The sequence below is a fragment of the Coturnix japonica genome, chromosome 28, assembly GCF_001577835.2.
Source record: "Coturnix japonica isolate 7356 chromosome 28, Coturnix japonica 2.1, whole genome shotgun sequence".
NCBI lineage: Eukaryota > Metazoa > Chordata > Aves > Galliformes > Phasianidae > Coturnix > Coturnix japonica.
The window spans coordinates 884,950-898,634 of NC_029543.1; the positions used below are offsets into that span (position 1 = coordinate 884,950).

General features: G+C 55.6%; 3 protein-coding genes across 4 annotated transcripts; 2 read left to right on the plus strand and 1 right to left on the minus strand.

The window, feature by feature from the left end:
- Positions 1-594: 594 nt before the first annotated feature.
- Positions 595-7,586, plus strand: DUS3L (dihydrouridine synthase 3 like). 2 transcript variants are annotated; one of them, XR_001559717.2, is made up of 13 exons: positions 595-662; positions 1,146-1,518; positions 1,894-2,475; positions 3,113-3,154; positions 3,251-3,403; positions 3,488-3,604; positions 3,892-3,957; positions 4,045-4,155; positions 4,750-4,846; positions 5,317-5,392; positions 5,677-5,865; positions 5,942-6,089; positions 7,429-7,586. XR_001559717.2 is itself a non-coding variant. In XM_015886654.2 (13 exons), exons 1-13 carry the CDS (start codon positions 622-624, stop codon positions 7,499-7,501), a joined length of 2,049 nt encoding a protein of 682 aa, XP_015742140.1. In that variant the 5' UTR covers positions 595-621; the 3' UTR covers positions 7,502-7,586. The 2 variants fall into 2 exon arrangements, 1 of the variants encoding a protein (XP_015742140.1); XM_015886654.2 differs by having other exon boundaries at positions 5,961-6,089.
- A 97-nt stretch (positions 7,587-7,683) lies between these two features.
- PRR22 (proline rich 22) lies at positions 7,684-9,937 on the plus strand. Its single transcript, XM_015886656.2, has 3 exons — positions 7,684-8,696; positions 8,809-8,913; positions 8,992-9,937. Exons 1-3 carry the CDS (start codon positions 8,603-8,605, stop codon positions 9,801-9,803), a joined length of 1,011 nt encoding a protein of 336 aa, XP_015742142.1. The 5' UTR covers positions 7,684-8,602; the 3' UTR covers positions 9,804-9,937.
- Positions 9,938-10,007: 70 nt separating this feature from the next.
- LOC107325603 (la-related protein 6-like) lies at positions 10,008-13,589 on the minus strand. The gene is made up of 4 exons (XM_015886655.2): positions 12,639-13,589; positions 12,356-12,520; positions 11,948-12,158; positions 10,008-11,670 (listed from the first exon to the last, which is right to left on the minus strand). Exons 2-4 carry the CDS (start codon positions 12,508-12,510, stop codon positions 10,747-10,749), a joined length of 1,290 nt encoding a protein of 429 aa, XP_015742141.1. The 5' UTR covers positions 12,511-12,520; positions 12,639-13,589; the 3' UTR covers positions 10,008-10,746.
- Between the last annotated feature and the right edge of the window lie 96 nt (positions 13,590-13,685).

The window sequence follows — 13,685 nt, forward strand, 5'->3', positions numbered from 1 at the left end:
TGCAATCAATGCTCGTGGCACACGGGGACACAGATCAGGAAGGAGACTGCAACATCCATCAGCTGTACAGGATGCAGAGGGAGCATACACGCAAAGAACTGCACACAGTGGTTTATTTTACAGCCCCAAATACAACTTATAGAGCAAATACAGCCACAGGAGCAGCAGCTGGGCCACCTCCAGCACAGCCCTGAGGCATAGAGGGGCACATAGGAGCATATAGGGGCATAGAGGGGCATAGAGGGGCACATAGGAGCATATAGGGGCATATAGGGGCATATAGGGGCACATAGGGGCATATAGGGGCATATAGGGGCACATAGGGGCACATAGGGGCACATAGGGGCACATAGGGGCATATAGGAGCATAGAGGGGCACATAGGAGCATAGAGGAGCATATAGGAGCATATAGGGGCATATGGGGGCATATAGGGGCATATAGGGGCACTATGGGGTCATATAGGAGCACTATGGGGTCATATAGGGGCTCCTCAATGCAGCCCCATACAGTCCCCGATCCGCACACCCCCCGCTCTGCCTCAGCCCGCCCCCCGCCCGCCCTTTTATAGCCGCCCCGCCCCCCCGTCGCGTGAGTGACGTCATCGCCGCGTGCGGCAGCAATGGCGGCGGTGGCGGCTGGAGTGGCCCCGGTTCGGGAGCGGTGAGTGCGAGGGATCGAGGCCTTAACGGGTCATACCGGCACCGGACACACAGCAGAGCTGACCATGGGACGGCTGGGGGATGGACTGGGCCTGGGGGGCGGCTGGGGGAGAGGGTGGGGGCTGCTGCTGCTCGCTAAGGGGCTGCGGCCTACACGGGATTGCAGGGCCTAGACCTGAGGTACTGCTGGATGGGGATGGGGGGGGGATGGAGATTGGGCTGGTGAATGGGGATGGGGGTGGAGTTGGGGGTGGGGATGGGGGTGGTGAATGGGGATGGAGATGGGGATTGGGATGGTGAATTGGGATGGGGACGGAGTTGGGGATTGGGATGGTGAATGGGGATTGGGATGGTGAATGGGGATGGGGTCACTCCAGAGCCCTGTGGTGCTGGCATTGGGGTGGGGATGAGGATGGGAGTGAGGGTGGGAGCACTCTGTGGTGCTGGCAGTGCAGTTCTTCACAGCCTCGTGGTTGCTTTGCAGGTTTGTCACCTCCAAGGAGCAGTTCCATGCCTACCTGAGGGCCAACGGGGAGCTCGGAGACCAGGGAGGTGATAAGGAGGAGGAGAAGGAGGACAGTAATGAGCAGAGCGAGCCCCCTGCCAAGAGAGGGAGGTTGGAGCAGGACCAGGATGGAGAAAGCCCAGGGAAGCCCGAGGATGGGGAGAAGGAGCCCGAGGATGGGGAGAAGGAGCCTGAGAATGGGGAGAAGGAGCCTGAGAATGGGGAGAAGGAGCCTGAGAATGGAGAGAAGGAGCCTGTGGGGCGCAAACGAGCCCGAGGACAGAACAAGAGCAGACCCTGCATGAAGCCCAACCATTATGAGAAGAGCCGGTTGTGTCCATCAGTCACACAGGTACGATGTGGGGTACGATGCCTTGCTTTGCTCTTGGTGGGTTTCTTTATGTTTTAGCTTAGGAAAGTACATCCCAGAGTGATCAAAGGTAAAGATGCACCAGGTGAACTCTCAGAATGAGGGAGCAGAGGGCACATAGAGGGCTGTGCTGACAGAACTGCCTCTGTTGGCTGCTTAGGGAGCATGTAGCAGGGTGAGGCTGGACAAGACAAGCAAAGCATCAGCTTTCCTGAGTCCATGGGGCTAAAATAGCCCCTCAGGTGTTCAGTGTCCAGTGTGGTTTTGTCTCCTCTTCAGGCTCACCTTGGTTGTACAGATATGCCCACAACTGGAAGCAGAGGGTAGAGGTTTTAATCTCTTCTTTCTTGTTTGAAGGGCTGTGCGGAGAAGTGCTACTTTGGCCCACGGTGCCGCTTCCTTCATGACGTCGGGGAGTACATGGCAGCAAAACCATCCGACCTGGGGCAGAGCTGTGTGCTCTTTGAAACCTTTGGCAAGTGTCCTTATGGCGTCACGTGCCGCTTTGCCAAGGCCCACCTTGGGGATGGCTACCAGAACTTGGTCAACACGGAGCTGGTCAAGCAGTGGGAAGGGAAATCGCTGGTGAGGAACAACCTCTCCAAAGACCTCCAGCACCAGCTACGCAAGAAGAAATTTATCTTTAAGAAAGCTGATGAGTACCTCCGCAGCCTGGCCAAGCCCCACCACAATGATAGGAGGGGAGGCAAAGCTCCGGGGCACTCTGCAGAGGGTGAGGATATGTCCAACTGCACAATGCCTGAGGATGGCCTGGGAGACACCTCAGAATGTCCTGTGCTACCAGAGGGAGGAGATCCCAAATCAGCTCCTGTGCAGAGTCCTCACCCCACAGAAAGTGAGGGGGGATGCCCCACCAAAACAGCAGGCCCAGTGACAGATGAAGACATTGTAAAGCTGAGGTCATGTGAGAAGAAGAAGGTGAGCAGTGAGAGCTTGGTCAAGGGCTGCTGTCTCTGTCCTATGGGAAGACAGAAGTGACCTCTTAGCTGGGTGACAGGGAGGGAGGGGACTGAGCTGCCTGGGGACCACATTACTGTCATGAGAGGGGAAGGATGCAGGCGGGTGAGATGTTGGAACCCAGTGGTGTTATTGAAGGGCTGAGAGCTAAGAGAAGCTTCAGCCCTTTGCACGAGGGAAATGAGGGGCTGAGCTGTCAATGCGGGTAGAAATGATGCGCAAGGAGAGGTGAGGCTGGGGCTGGTTGATCTGCCTATGCTGTGCAGTGCTCTCCTGAGGGGAGGCTGAGCATTGCTTCCTCCTCCTGACCTCTTATCCTTTAGCCAGTCTTACCTCCTGCTACAGCTTTAACTGTTGGAGTTTTCTGCAAGCTGAGCAGTGAAAACAAATGGAGCAGTTAAAATTCCTGGTTCTGTTACCCAAATGATGAGGTGTCAGGGAGCTGTTAAGGTTCTTCAACAAAAAACAGTGATTTCCTGGGTTTCCCACTGAGTTTTCTCAAGACAGGTGATAAAGTCGCTAACTGGAATCTCCTCATGTTTTACCACTGCCGGTTCAGCTCTGCTAACATGCTCCTCCATCCCTGGTTGTTTTCCAGTTGGAAATCCAAGGCAAGCTCTACTTGGCCCCACTGACCACAGTAAGTAGATAATTCTGTCCTTTGGTCAAAATTTGCCATTACCACACTGGGAGCAGAGCTCATCTCCCCACAAACAATATCTCTGCTGTCTTGCAGTGTGGCAACCTCCCTTTCAGAAGGATATGCAAACGCTTTGGGGCAGATGTCACCTGTGGAGAGATGGCTGTGTGCACTAACCTGCTTCAAGGCCAGTCCTCTGAGTGGGCTCTCCTCAAACGGCATCACACCGAGGACATTTTTGGGGTGCAGGTGAGTGCCATCATCTTGACAAGCAGACAGATAGAGGTAAAAAAGCTGCTGCTTGAACTCATGCAAACTGTCGCCCTTTGGTAGCTGGAGGGAGCGTTTCCAGACACAATGACCAAATGTGCAGAGCTCCTGAACCAAACAATTGACGTGGACTTTGTAGACATCAATGTTGGCTGTCCTATCGACCTGGTCTACAAGAAGGTAAGATGTTCTGCAGCGTGCCTTGTTTCTGTCCATAGATGTTTGATGTTTGCCATCTGCTGCCACCTGCTATCAGTTTGATCTGGAGTTATCAGGTCATTTATGGACAGTAGACTTCAGCAGCAGGCAGAAGTGGGGAGGGAAAAAGGAGAAAGGGAATGTTTCGACAAAGAACACACCAAGCTTGGAAAGCTTTTGAACTTCAGCTGTGTTCCTTTGAGTAGAGGGCTGCTCTTCTCTATGCAAGGAAGAGGAAAGTCCTGATTGTGCCACCTTTCTTTCCCCAGGGCGGAGGCTGCGCTCTGATGACTCGGTCTAACAAGTTTGAACAGATTGTCCGAGGGATGAACTCAGTGAGTCCAACCACGGGCTGGCAGCAGGAGAGGAGCTGGTGGAACTGAGTGCTGCCCCAGCCCAGCCTCACTCTGCCCTCTCTGCAGGTGCTGGACGTCCCACTGACTGTGAAGATACGGACAGGGGTGCAAGAAAAGATGAATGTGGCCCATAAAATAATCCCCAAGATCCGGGAGTGGGGAGCATCCATGGTCACGGTACTGGGACATGTGCTGGGGCTTGAAATAGTCTGTCTGGGGAGCTCTGCTTGCATGTCAGCTCGGAGTGCAATGTGACTTTAACCCCTACCCAGAGCTGAGTAGCTCTTTCAAGCACCTTTGGCTGTCTGTGTATTGTCTTCTATTGCTTTCTCCTAATAAGAGAGACAAATTGTGATGCTTTTATATTTAGAACGTTGTCCTCACTGCTCCTGGAGCTTGTATCCACTACAAAAGGAGGTGGCTTTGGAACAGAGGCCTCATTCAGATGAGCTTCATTATATCAGGGCTGGCTCATCATTTGCATGGGGATGAGTAGTTCCTGCCCACAGTGAATATTCCCTTTCACTGCCTACAGTCACTTCCTGCTCTGCCTTGCAAATAGCCCGAACATTGCTCAGAAAAGCATCCAGCCCTTTCTCAGCATTGCAAACCACCTCTGCAGCCTGCTTTGTTAGCAGCTGTGCACCCATTAGGATCCCTTACCCCAGCCTGGTGACTTTGCCTTCTCAGAGCAAACCCCTGCAGTGCTGCTGAGCTGTTCTGCCTCCTTTGTGCTGCTCAGGGGGGTCTCACAGTGAATTCTTTCTGCAGCTGCACGGCCGGTCCAGAGAACAGCGATACACAAGAGTTGCTGACTGGGACTACATAGCAGAATGTGCTAAAATAGCAAACCCCATGCCTCTTTTTGGTAGGTGCGGGCACCATTCTGATTTGAAAAGTGTTAAACAAACAAACAAAAAGATAGGAAATACAGCTCCCAAATACATCCAGCCCTGGCACTGCTCCACAAAGCCAGTCTTGTGCAGCTCAGTTCTGCCTGCTTGCTTTGCTTGCAGCCTGGTACAAGGAACATGGAGCAGAGCAGGATGGGGAGGGGATGGGCATCACACCTTGGTTTCAGCAGGTGCTTTCTCCTGTAGGCAGGATGGCACAGAGAATCCCAGCTCAGCCCTCAGGGTATGGGCTGAGAGTGCAGAAGGAGGGAGAGGAGAACCTCTCCTCCTCCTCGTGATGGGAACGTTAATCAGAAACATTCCTGAGGATCTTAAATGTGACCCTGTGTTCCTTTTGAATTTTATCCCATGCCTGGATTAGCTCATTCTGACTTGCCCTGCTGCATCTCTTTGACCTCTGGCTTCTCTCCTCCCTTCTGCACAGGAAACGGTGATATTTTGTCTTATGAAGATGCTAATCAAGCCATGCAGACCGGAGTTTCAGGCATTATGATTGCAAGGCAAGTGGTTGCATTTCCCCTTTTGCTTCTGAGCCTGTTGGTGCTGGGGGTAAAGAGAAGAAAAGAGATAACAATAACCTAAACTAATCCTAAACATGAGAAGAGCTTCCTTTGAGTGAGATTACACTTTGCAACTTGGGACAGCATGCATCTGTGGGAACTTAGAGGGGCTGAAAGCTTTTCAAGTAGCACCAGGCTGGCAAATAAGGGCTGGAAAGCATTTCAGACCCCTCTGAAGCATCTGAAGGCCCAGGAGTAACGGTGCACATTTGATTTGCCTGCAGGGGGGCACTCATCAAACCGTGGCTTTTCACTGAAATCAAGGAGCAGAGACACTGGGATATCTCCTCCAGTGAGAGATTCGATATCCTCAGAGACTTCACCAACTACGGCCTGGAACACTGGGGGTCGGATACTCAGGGAGTGGAGAAAACCAGGAAGTTTCTGCTGGAATGGCTCTCATTCCTGTGCAGGTAATTGTGCCCCGTTTGCAGGGCTGTTCCCACAACAGGCCCAGCTCATTTGAACAGCAGCACGCAGTGCCCGTAGCGTTTGTGTTTCGCTGCAGGTACATTCCAGTTGGGTTATTGGAGCACCTACCTCAGAAGATCAATGAGCGGCCGCCTTACTACATAGGGAGGGACTATCTGGAGACACTGATGGCCAGCCAAAATGTGGATGATTGGGTTAAAATCAGGTAACAAAGCACGGGGTGGAGCAGCGCTTCGCTTGGGGGTCTTAACCGAGCTTGGAGTCGCCATAGAAGAGCTCCCATTCCCTCCCTCTGCCTCAGGAGGTCACACAGCCCACTGCAGACCTCGGGTAGCTGACCTCTCTCATGACACTGTTCATCCTGGGACAGCCAGGAACTGAGAGGAGAGAGCTCAGCAATGGGGCGGCTGGGGCTGTCAGCACTTTGCACACAGCTCTGCTCAGCAGAGGGGCAGCATCCCCAGCTGGAGAGAACTGAGCGTGACCCCCCCCATCCCTCAGATCTCATTCTGACTTTGTGCAGCAGAATGCAGACAAGTGCTGCTCCCCACAGCCCCAGGCCTGCAGGAAAGGGCTGGGAAGCTGCTTCAATTCCGAGCCAGCTGAAATGAGAGCTCACACAGCACAGCCAGCTGCTGTGCCTCGTGTCATGGAAACGGAGATGAACAAAAATAGAGCACAGCTACGAGCTTCTCTCTGCTTTTTGCTAATCCTTATCCGTTCTGGTAGTGCTGGGAACAGCTGCCTAAAAGCAAGTTAATGAGTACATCAAGTTTTAATCAGGAGTTTTAATTGCTGTCTTGTCAAGCAGAACCTGCCCACGTGAGGCTGGGCAACGCTCTGCAACCGCTGCTCTTTGCAGAGATTCATAGCCATCAAAATGCAGTTTCCAGCCTGATCAGGTTTATTCATTGTAAGGCATGTAAAGCTCATTGTAACCAGTGGAGGGGGTCTCCCAGATGTGCTCTGCTCTCACCATCACAGCTTGTCATTATGCAGCACTGTGCCCTGCTGGGATGCTCTGCTGCCATGTCTTATGGATACATGAACCATCCTTGACTGTAAAAATCACCCTGAAAATCCAGCGTGGGTTCCCAAGTGTGAAATAGTTGAAGTCTTAAGCGAGGATAAGTCGCGATAGCGCTGCCTTACATCACTTTAGGATCCAACCTTAATGCTCTTTGGCACTAACAGGGTTTTGGCTCTGCACAAGCACAGCGAGAGGTTGGGAGGAGCTCCCAGAGCCTTGGGCTGATTTCAGATACGTGGGTGCCAGCAGTAAAGCTGGTATTCAGGTCACCAAAGTTAGAATCCCATTTTGGCATTGACCCTCAGTGACTCCCCAGCAATGAGGGCTGTGCCAAGACCCAGAGTCTGTGTTCCCACTGCTGTGGCTCAGGGTTCAAGCTCAGCACTGGAGTCAATTGGGTGCAGCAACACTTCTGAAAGCTTTGGGTACATCTGAGTGGAGCCCCATTGCTGTGCAGCAGGTGGGGGCGGCAGTGATTTGGTACTGAACACAAACCTCTCCTGTTTCCTTTCAGTGAGCTGCTCCTGGGACCTGTACCCACCAACTTCACCTTCCTGCCTAAGCACAAGGCAAATTCCTACAGATAGGAGCATGGAGCGCAGGGGAGGCAGCAGGACGGCACACGTTGCTCAGCTGCACACAGAAATGAAATAAACCTTTATGTTTTTAGAAGCCTGGTTGCTTTCTTCCCTTGATGAGCATCGTTGCCTGCCATGACCACTCAGCCCTGTGTGCTGTTCGCATTGTGGCCCTCTGTACCTACAGGGTGTCCAGGGTTAGGGGCAAAACCTATTGGGGGGTGAGGGGTGTACAGACCCAATGCCTGGGGGTCCTGGGGAGCCAAGCCACCCTCAGTCTCCTCCCATATGAGGTTGTACAGAGTCCCATCCCTTTATAGGGGCACACACAGGCTGTTGTCATCTCCTGGATGTCACACAGCCCCTTATGGGCTGTGCTGGAAGGGGGGGGGGGGGGTATCTCCAAAGCAGCTGCTTTTCCATCACGAGCTCTGCTCAAAGCAAAGGGTGAATGGAAGCAGGTCTGGTGACACCACGGAGTGACTTTCCCCTGGCTGCCTCGAGGGCTTTTTCTGTGTCTGTGCCACTTGAACACGGCAGTGCAGGCAGCTGAGTGCGGGCAGCTGAGTGCGGGCAGCTCACACCCCTGACTCAGCTCAGCTGAATCAGCTTCATCCCCCCAAAATATCCCTAAAGGCATTAATGAGCACAGCAGCTGAGGTTGGGTAGAGCCACACCGCAGCGCTGGGCGTTCCTTCCCTGCTCAAAGAGCAGCTGAATGAGCTCCTCCAGCAGCAGAGGGGCTTTTGGTGCAGCTGAGCAATGCTCACATGCTGCCCAGCATCACTCCAGCACCAAGGAGCCCTGGCAGGGCTGAGCTGTGTGGTTTGCACACATCCTTATGGTGGCTAAACGGGATGTTCCAGCACTGATTGCAACTAAACGGCCCCTGGGCTGCAATGGAGCCAAAGAGCCGCTGGCTGTGCCCCATCACCACCTCATAAAGCCCCACAGCTGTGGGGTCACAGCAGCCCCCCGTTAACCCTTTCTCTGCCCTTAAGCCCCGAGGAGGGTGATGAGGGTGGGGATGGAACGCTGGGAGCCCTGGCAACCCCCTGGTTGGAGACCCCAAACACAGAGTCGGTTGGCCCCGCTGTCCGCCAGCAGCGCATGGAGTTGGCTGCCGCCTGGCGCCCCCCTCGCGGCCCCCAGGGCCCCCCAGCGCCTCCCCCTCTCATCCTCCCCGAGCTCTTCAGCCTCGCAGGTGAGCACCAACCCCAAACGCTCCACGAGGACGCGGCCGTCCCGTCCCTTCCACCCCGGGCTCCTCCTGTCGGTCTGGGATGGGACTGATGGCATCGTCTCATCTCTTCCAGGCTCAGCCAAACCCTGCCAGCCCTCTGCGATGGAGCAGCCCCTCCTCGCACCCCCGGCTATGGGGACACTGATGGCACCCGGCGCACCCCGGGGTCCCCCTCCAGGTTAGACACCCCCCCTACCCGCAGCGTGAGCTCGATGTGGGTCCCAAGGAGCCCCCACAACTTCCCTGTACCCCGCAGGGCTGTGGATGGCTCCGTGCGGCTGCTTCTTCGACCCCCGCGTCTTTCACTTCGAGTGGGCGACCACCACCGTGCCCCCTCCTGCCAACCCCGTGGGCTCCCCGTCGCTGCCCAACGCTGCCCCCGGGGCTCCGCAGCAATGGGTGACCGTCCCGGCCCCACCGCAGCAATTTGTGCCCTATAAGCAGCAGGGCACGGCTGTGACCCCACTGCTGCCCACGGTCCCCAACTTCCAGCAGCTGGAGGGGCAGATCCAGCAGATGAGGATCTCGGAGCCACCTCCCAGTGGCAGCACAGGGGCGCCCATAGGTGGCATCATCCCCCTCAATAGTGACATCCCAATGGGCACCGCTGCAGTCCCCAACCCCCAGGAGATGGGGGCCAACCTGGAGAGCTTAGACATAGAGCTGCCCGACGAGGTGCTGCTGGAGGAGGCTGTGAGGCTCTTCAACTGCTCCCCCGAGACAGAGGGGGTGACACAAGACAGCCCCAGCAGCGTCCCTGTGCTCAAAGACCTCGGGGATCTCGCTGACCTGGATGATATCATCTCCTGTCACGACATGAGCTCGCTCTCATTGCCCGAAGAGATGCTCTCCTCTGACTACAGCATCCCCGAAGCCTCCAGCATGATGCTGAGCGTGGAGCAGCTCGACAGCGTCCGGATGAACCCCCAGGAGATACACCAGGATCTGACACTGCCAGCTCTGCTGCTGTCACCACCGCAGGGCGATGCATTGCAGCCCAAAGTCAAGCTGGAAAAGAGGGGGAAGAAGCGACAGAACAGCTTCTTGCTGAGAAAAAGCTGCAAATAGAGAGTGCCCACCTGCAGCAGTGGGGTGGGAGAGCAGGGTTAGAGCCCTTGTATGGGGATCGGGAGGGGGGAAGGGATAAGGGTGGTGGTAGACAACTTTTCTCTTGTTATCTATTAAATGTTGTTTGTTCAGAACCGCTCCATGTCTTGGTGGGGGGGGTTGGAACAATCCGGGTGGGAGCTGGGACAAACACAGCCCCACACACAGTCACATCCCCAGCCCTGCAGTGAAACCCAGGTCAAGGGCAGAGGGGGGTGCAGTGCCTTCATCCCAAAGGCAGATGGGGTCACTTCCAAAGGGGGGTGTGGGGGTATGGACATCAATGACAACATTTGATCAAAGCCCTTAAAGCACCCACCCTAAAGGCCCATTCCAGAGGCTTGTCCTCCCTGCTACAGCAAAACAACATAAAATAACCCAAAGAAGACTAAGGGAAAGAGCTGCTGTTGGGACAGCACCCCCAACTCCCCTCCTCATTTGCCCACCTTAAAGCCAATACACCAGAGGGAAAAAATAACCTCACTTTCACAGCCAGAAAATGCCTGGAAACTTCACCTCTCTTTATTGAGCATTCCACATCTGAGCTCTTCCACTTCACACCAATGCAGCCAGCACAGCACCTTCAGGCCATGGTGCCACCATTCTGCCACGCTCGAGCTCTTGGCATCACCATCATCATCCCCAGGGTGTGTGGGAGTGATGGGGCAGAACCAGTGACCGTCAGCTGAGCACAGACCCCAATATGGGCAGTGAGGACAGCTCAGGCATTGGAAAGCTTTGAATGTTGCCCTGAGCATCCTCACTCCAAATCAGAACCACACACAGCGGCAGTGCCTCTGTGGGCCACAACAAAGAGATGTTCTGCTCAAGAAAAAAGGGGAAATTAAATAATAATAATTAAAAAAAAAAAAAATAAATCCCATAACCCAAAGATAAAGGAGCCTCAGTGCTCGAGGACAAGCTTCCCTCTCCCAATGCTGTTGTAGAAGCCTTTGGTGCCATCGGGCCCATGGGGCGGGCGCAGCATGCAGGACTTGGGCTTCACAGCCAGGGAGGTTCTGGGAGGGGACGTGGCATCCATAGGGGGGCTGTGGGGGATGCTGCTGTGCCACGGGGCCCACATGCTCCCCCAGCACGAATCGGGGCTCTTGGGGCTGAACCCCAGCTCTGCAGTGAGCGGAGGGAAGGCTGTGCTGGACAGGAGAGACCCTGTGAAGGGGCTGCTGAAGCAGCCAGGCTGGAAGCTGTGGCCATGGGGCCAAGTGGGCGCTGAGAGGAGCTGAGATGAGGCCACGTCTGACTCCATGGAGCTGCAGAACAGTGAATCCCCATTGCCATAAGGGAAGGCTTCAGCTCTCTGCTTCCATCCCAGCATCTCCGCCAGCTCCATTCCCTCAGCCCTGCTCCTCTGCTTGGATCCCTTCCCTGACAGCTGCACCACGCAGATGCTGTGGGCACAGGGCTGGCCCAGCTCCTCGCATGCCCTGCGCGCGCTCTCCAGGCTCTCATACTCCACCAACGCACAGTGGTGGCTCAGCAGCTCCGGGAATTGCGCTGTGTATTTCCTCACATCCGACGGCAGCTTTCGGCCCGGCCGCAGGATGCGGATGGAGGCGATGGCTCCAAAGGGGCTGAACATCTGCGTGATGGTCTCAATGAAGTTCTTCTGCAGAGGCAGCGATGCGTCACCCGGCTCCAGGGGCAGCGGGTCCCAGGCCAGCAGCAGTTTGGTGGGGGGGATGTTGAGGATGGAGTCAGGGATGGGGACGCGACGTCGCACTTTGGTGCCCTCCTGGTTGACCTCCAGCAGCTTGGAGAAGCGCAGGGCGTAAAGAGTGAGGCGCCAGTCACGGGTCAGGTATTTCACCTGCAGGGAGGGGGGCACAAGAGTGGGCCAAGGGATGGAAGAGCAGAGAGGGGGGTGGGTGGGTGCCCATCCCATTCAAGGTCAGGGGATGGGGCACTGAGCACCCGGCAGAGCTGTGGGTGTCCCTGCTCACTGTATGGGAGATGGACTTTAAGAGCCTCTTCCAACTCAAACCATCGAGTCTCTGACCCACATCTCCCCACACAACCCTCCCTTCCCTGCTTCACCACCCCCAATAGAAGCCCCCTCTCGCCCAGCAGGCACCGAAGCCTCCCACCTTCTTGAAGGACGTCAGCAGTTTGATGCTGACAAAGCCCAGCTTGTTCTTCTGGACATGTTTCAGGAGGAAGGCGTCCTTGGCCAGGTTCTCATCGGAGAGGTAGAATTCCACCTGGGCCACAATCCTGTAGATCAGCTGCGGGTCAGGGATGGAGCAGCTGCAGTTGAAGGGTTCTGAGCCCACAGCATTGCTTGTATCACAGAAACTCCTGGGAGAGCAGCAGGGACACAGACATGAGTTGGATACTCAGGGCTGCCCAGCCCCAATAGCAATGGGGTTGAGGGGGAGCAGGGATGCCATGAGCCCAGGCCCAGTGGTGTGACCCAGGCTATAGGGCAAAGGGCTCAGAGATGGGCACAAGACAAGAGCAGTGTCAGCCCCATGTACACCCACACAGCCACGTACCCGTTGGAGCTCTTGAAGAAGCTGTCCTGGCTGAGCAAGCAGCTTTGTGATGGGAGATGCAGTCCAGGGAAGGAATTCCTTTGTGCAGACAGCGCGGTGCTGCAGCTGGGCTGGGAGCTGAGCCCCAGGGCCACCACGGAGCTACGCGATGCCATGATCCTTCAGCTGGGACACCATAAGGGACAAGGGCTGTGATGGGGGGCTCCAGGCTGCTGCAGCCCCCAGCCCAGCCCCCAGCAACAGCCCCAGCCCAGGGATGGGATGGCAGAGGCTGTGCCCTTACCTGCATAAGGAAAGCAACAATGGGAAGTGTGGGAAATCCTGGCACTACATCCAAGAGCTGCAGGGAGCAAAGCCCAACCCTCCCACCTCCAAACTGAGGCTCCTAAAAGTCAGGGGGGGAAAAGAAAAGGGAGAAAAAGCTCTGAGGGCTCTTAGGCTGCTGGTTTATAAGAGCTCAGAAGGGGCCCAGTGCTGAGCCCTGCCCCACCAGCCCCACCAGCTCCAGCTGGAGCCCATCAGTGGGTTAAGCAGCCCCAGCTGAGCCCTGGCTGCAGGTGCTGGGCTGGAATAGGCTGCAGGATGTTGCTGACAGAGGCAGCTCTGCCTCAGTTTCCCTGCCTTGCACAGGGGCAGTGACAACCACATCAGGAAGCTTTGTTCCCAGGCAGCGTTCATCTCCTTGTGCTGTCAGAGTGGCAGCAAAGCCCTGGTTCCTGTGTGCCCCCATCCTGATGGGAGAAAAGAGCCTTAAAAAGGGGGAAAAGCTCAGGGCAGGCAGCACCCCACAAAGGGGCAGGATGGTCCATGGCCTCAGTAAGGGACAGGGAAGGAGGTTGGGGATGAAATATCCCTATGGTTTGAGCCCTCAATGGGGGCTGCCCATCTTATGCTGGGACAAAAGATGACTTTCAGCCCGTGGGGTTCAGCTGATGCTCCCAGAGAAGCCAGAGTCAATGTGCCCCACTGCCCAGCCCCAACCTGCCCCTCTGCCATGAGTTACAGGGAGCAGCAATGCCAAACCACCTCCGGGATGTCCCACTCAATGGGTTCCCTGCCTCCCTGGTGGTTGTGGGCAGAGGGATGGTGGGTGGGAGTGAAGGGAATGGGAAGGATGCAGAGAGAGAGGCCGGTGGATGCATTTTCTGCACGAACCAGCTGTTCTTTCATAGTGAAACCACTTTCCTGCAGACACTCAGCCAACATTTCTCTCATTGCACAGCACTGGATCAGCCACAGGGTGGATTTACATCCCCCCCCAGCCCTGCAAAGCTGCTGCAGCCGTCTGCCATCTCCTCTCAGTGATTAAAGAAGAAATGGGACCACAACG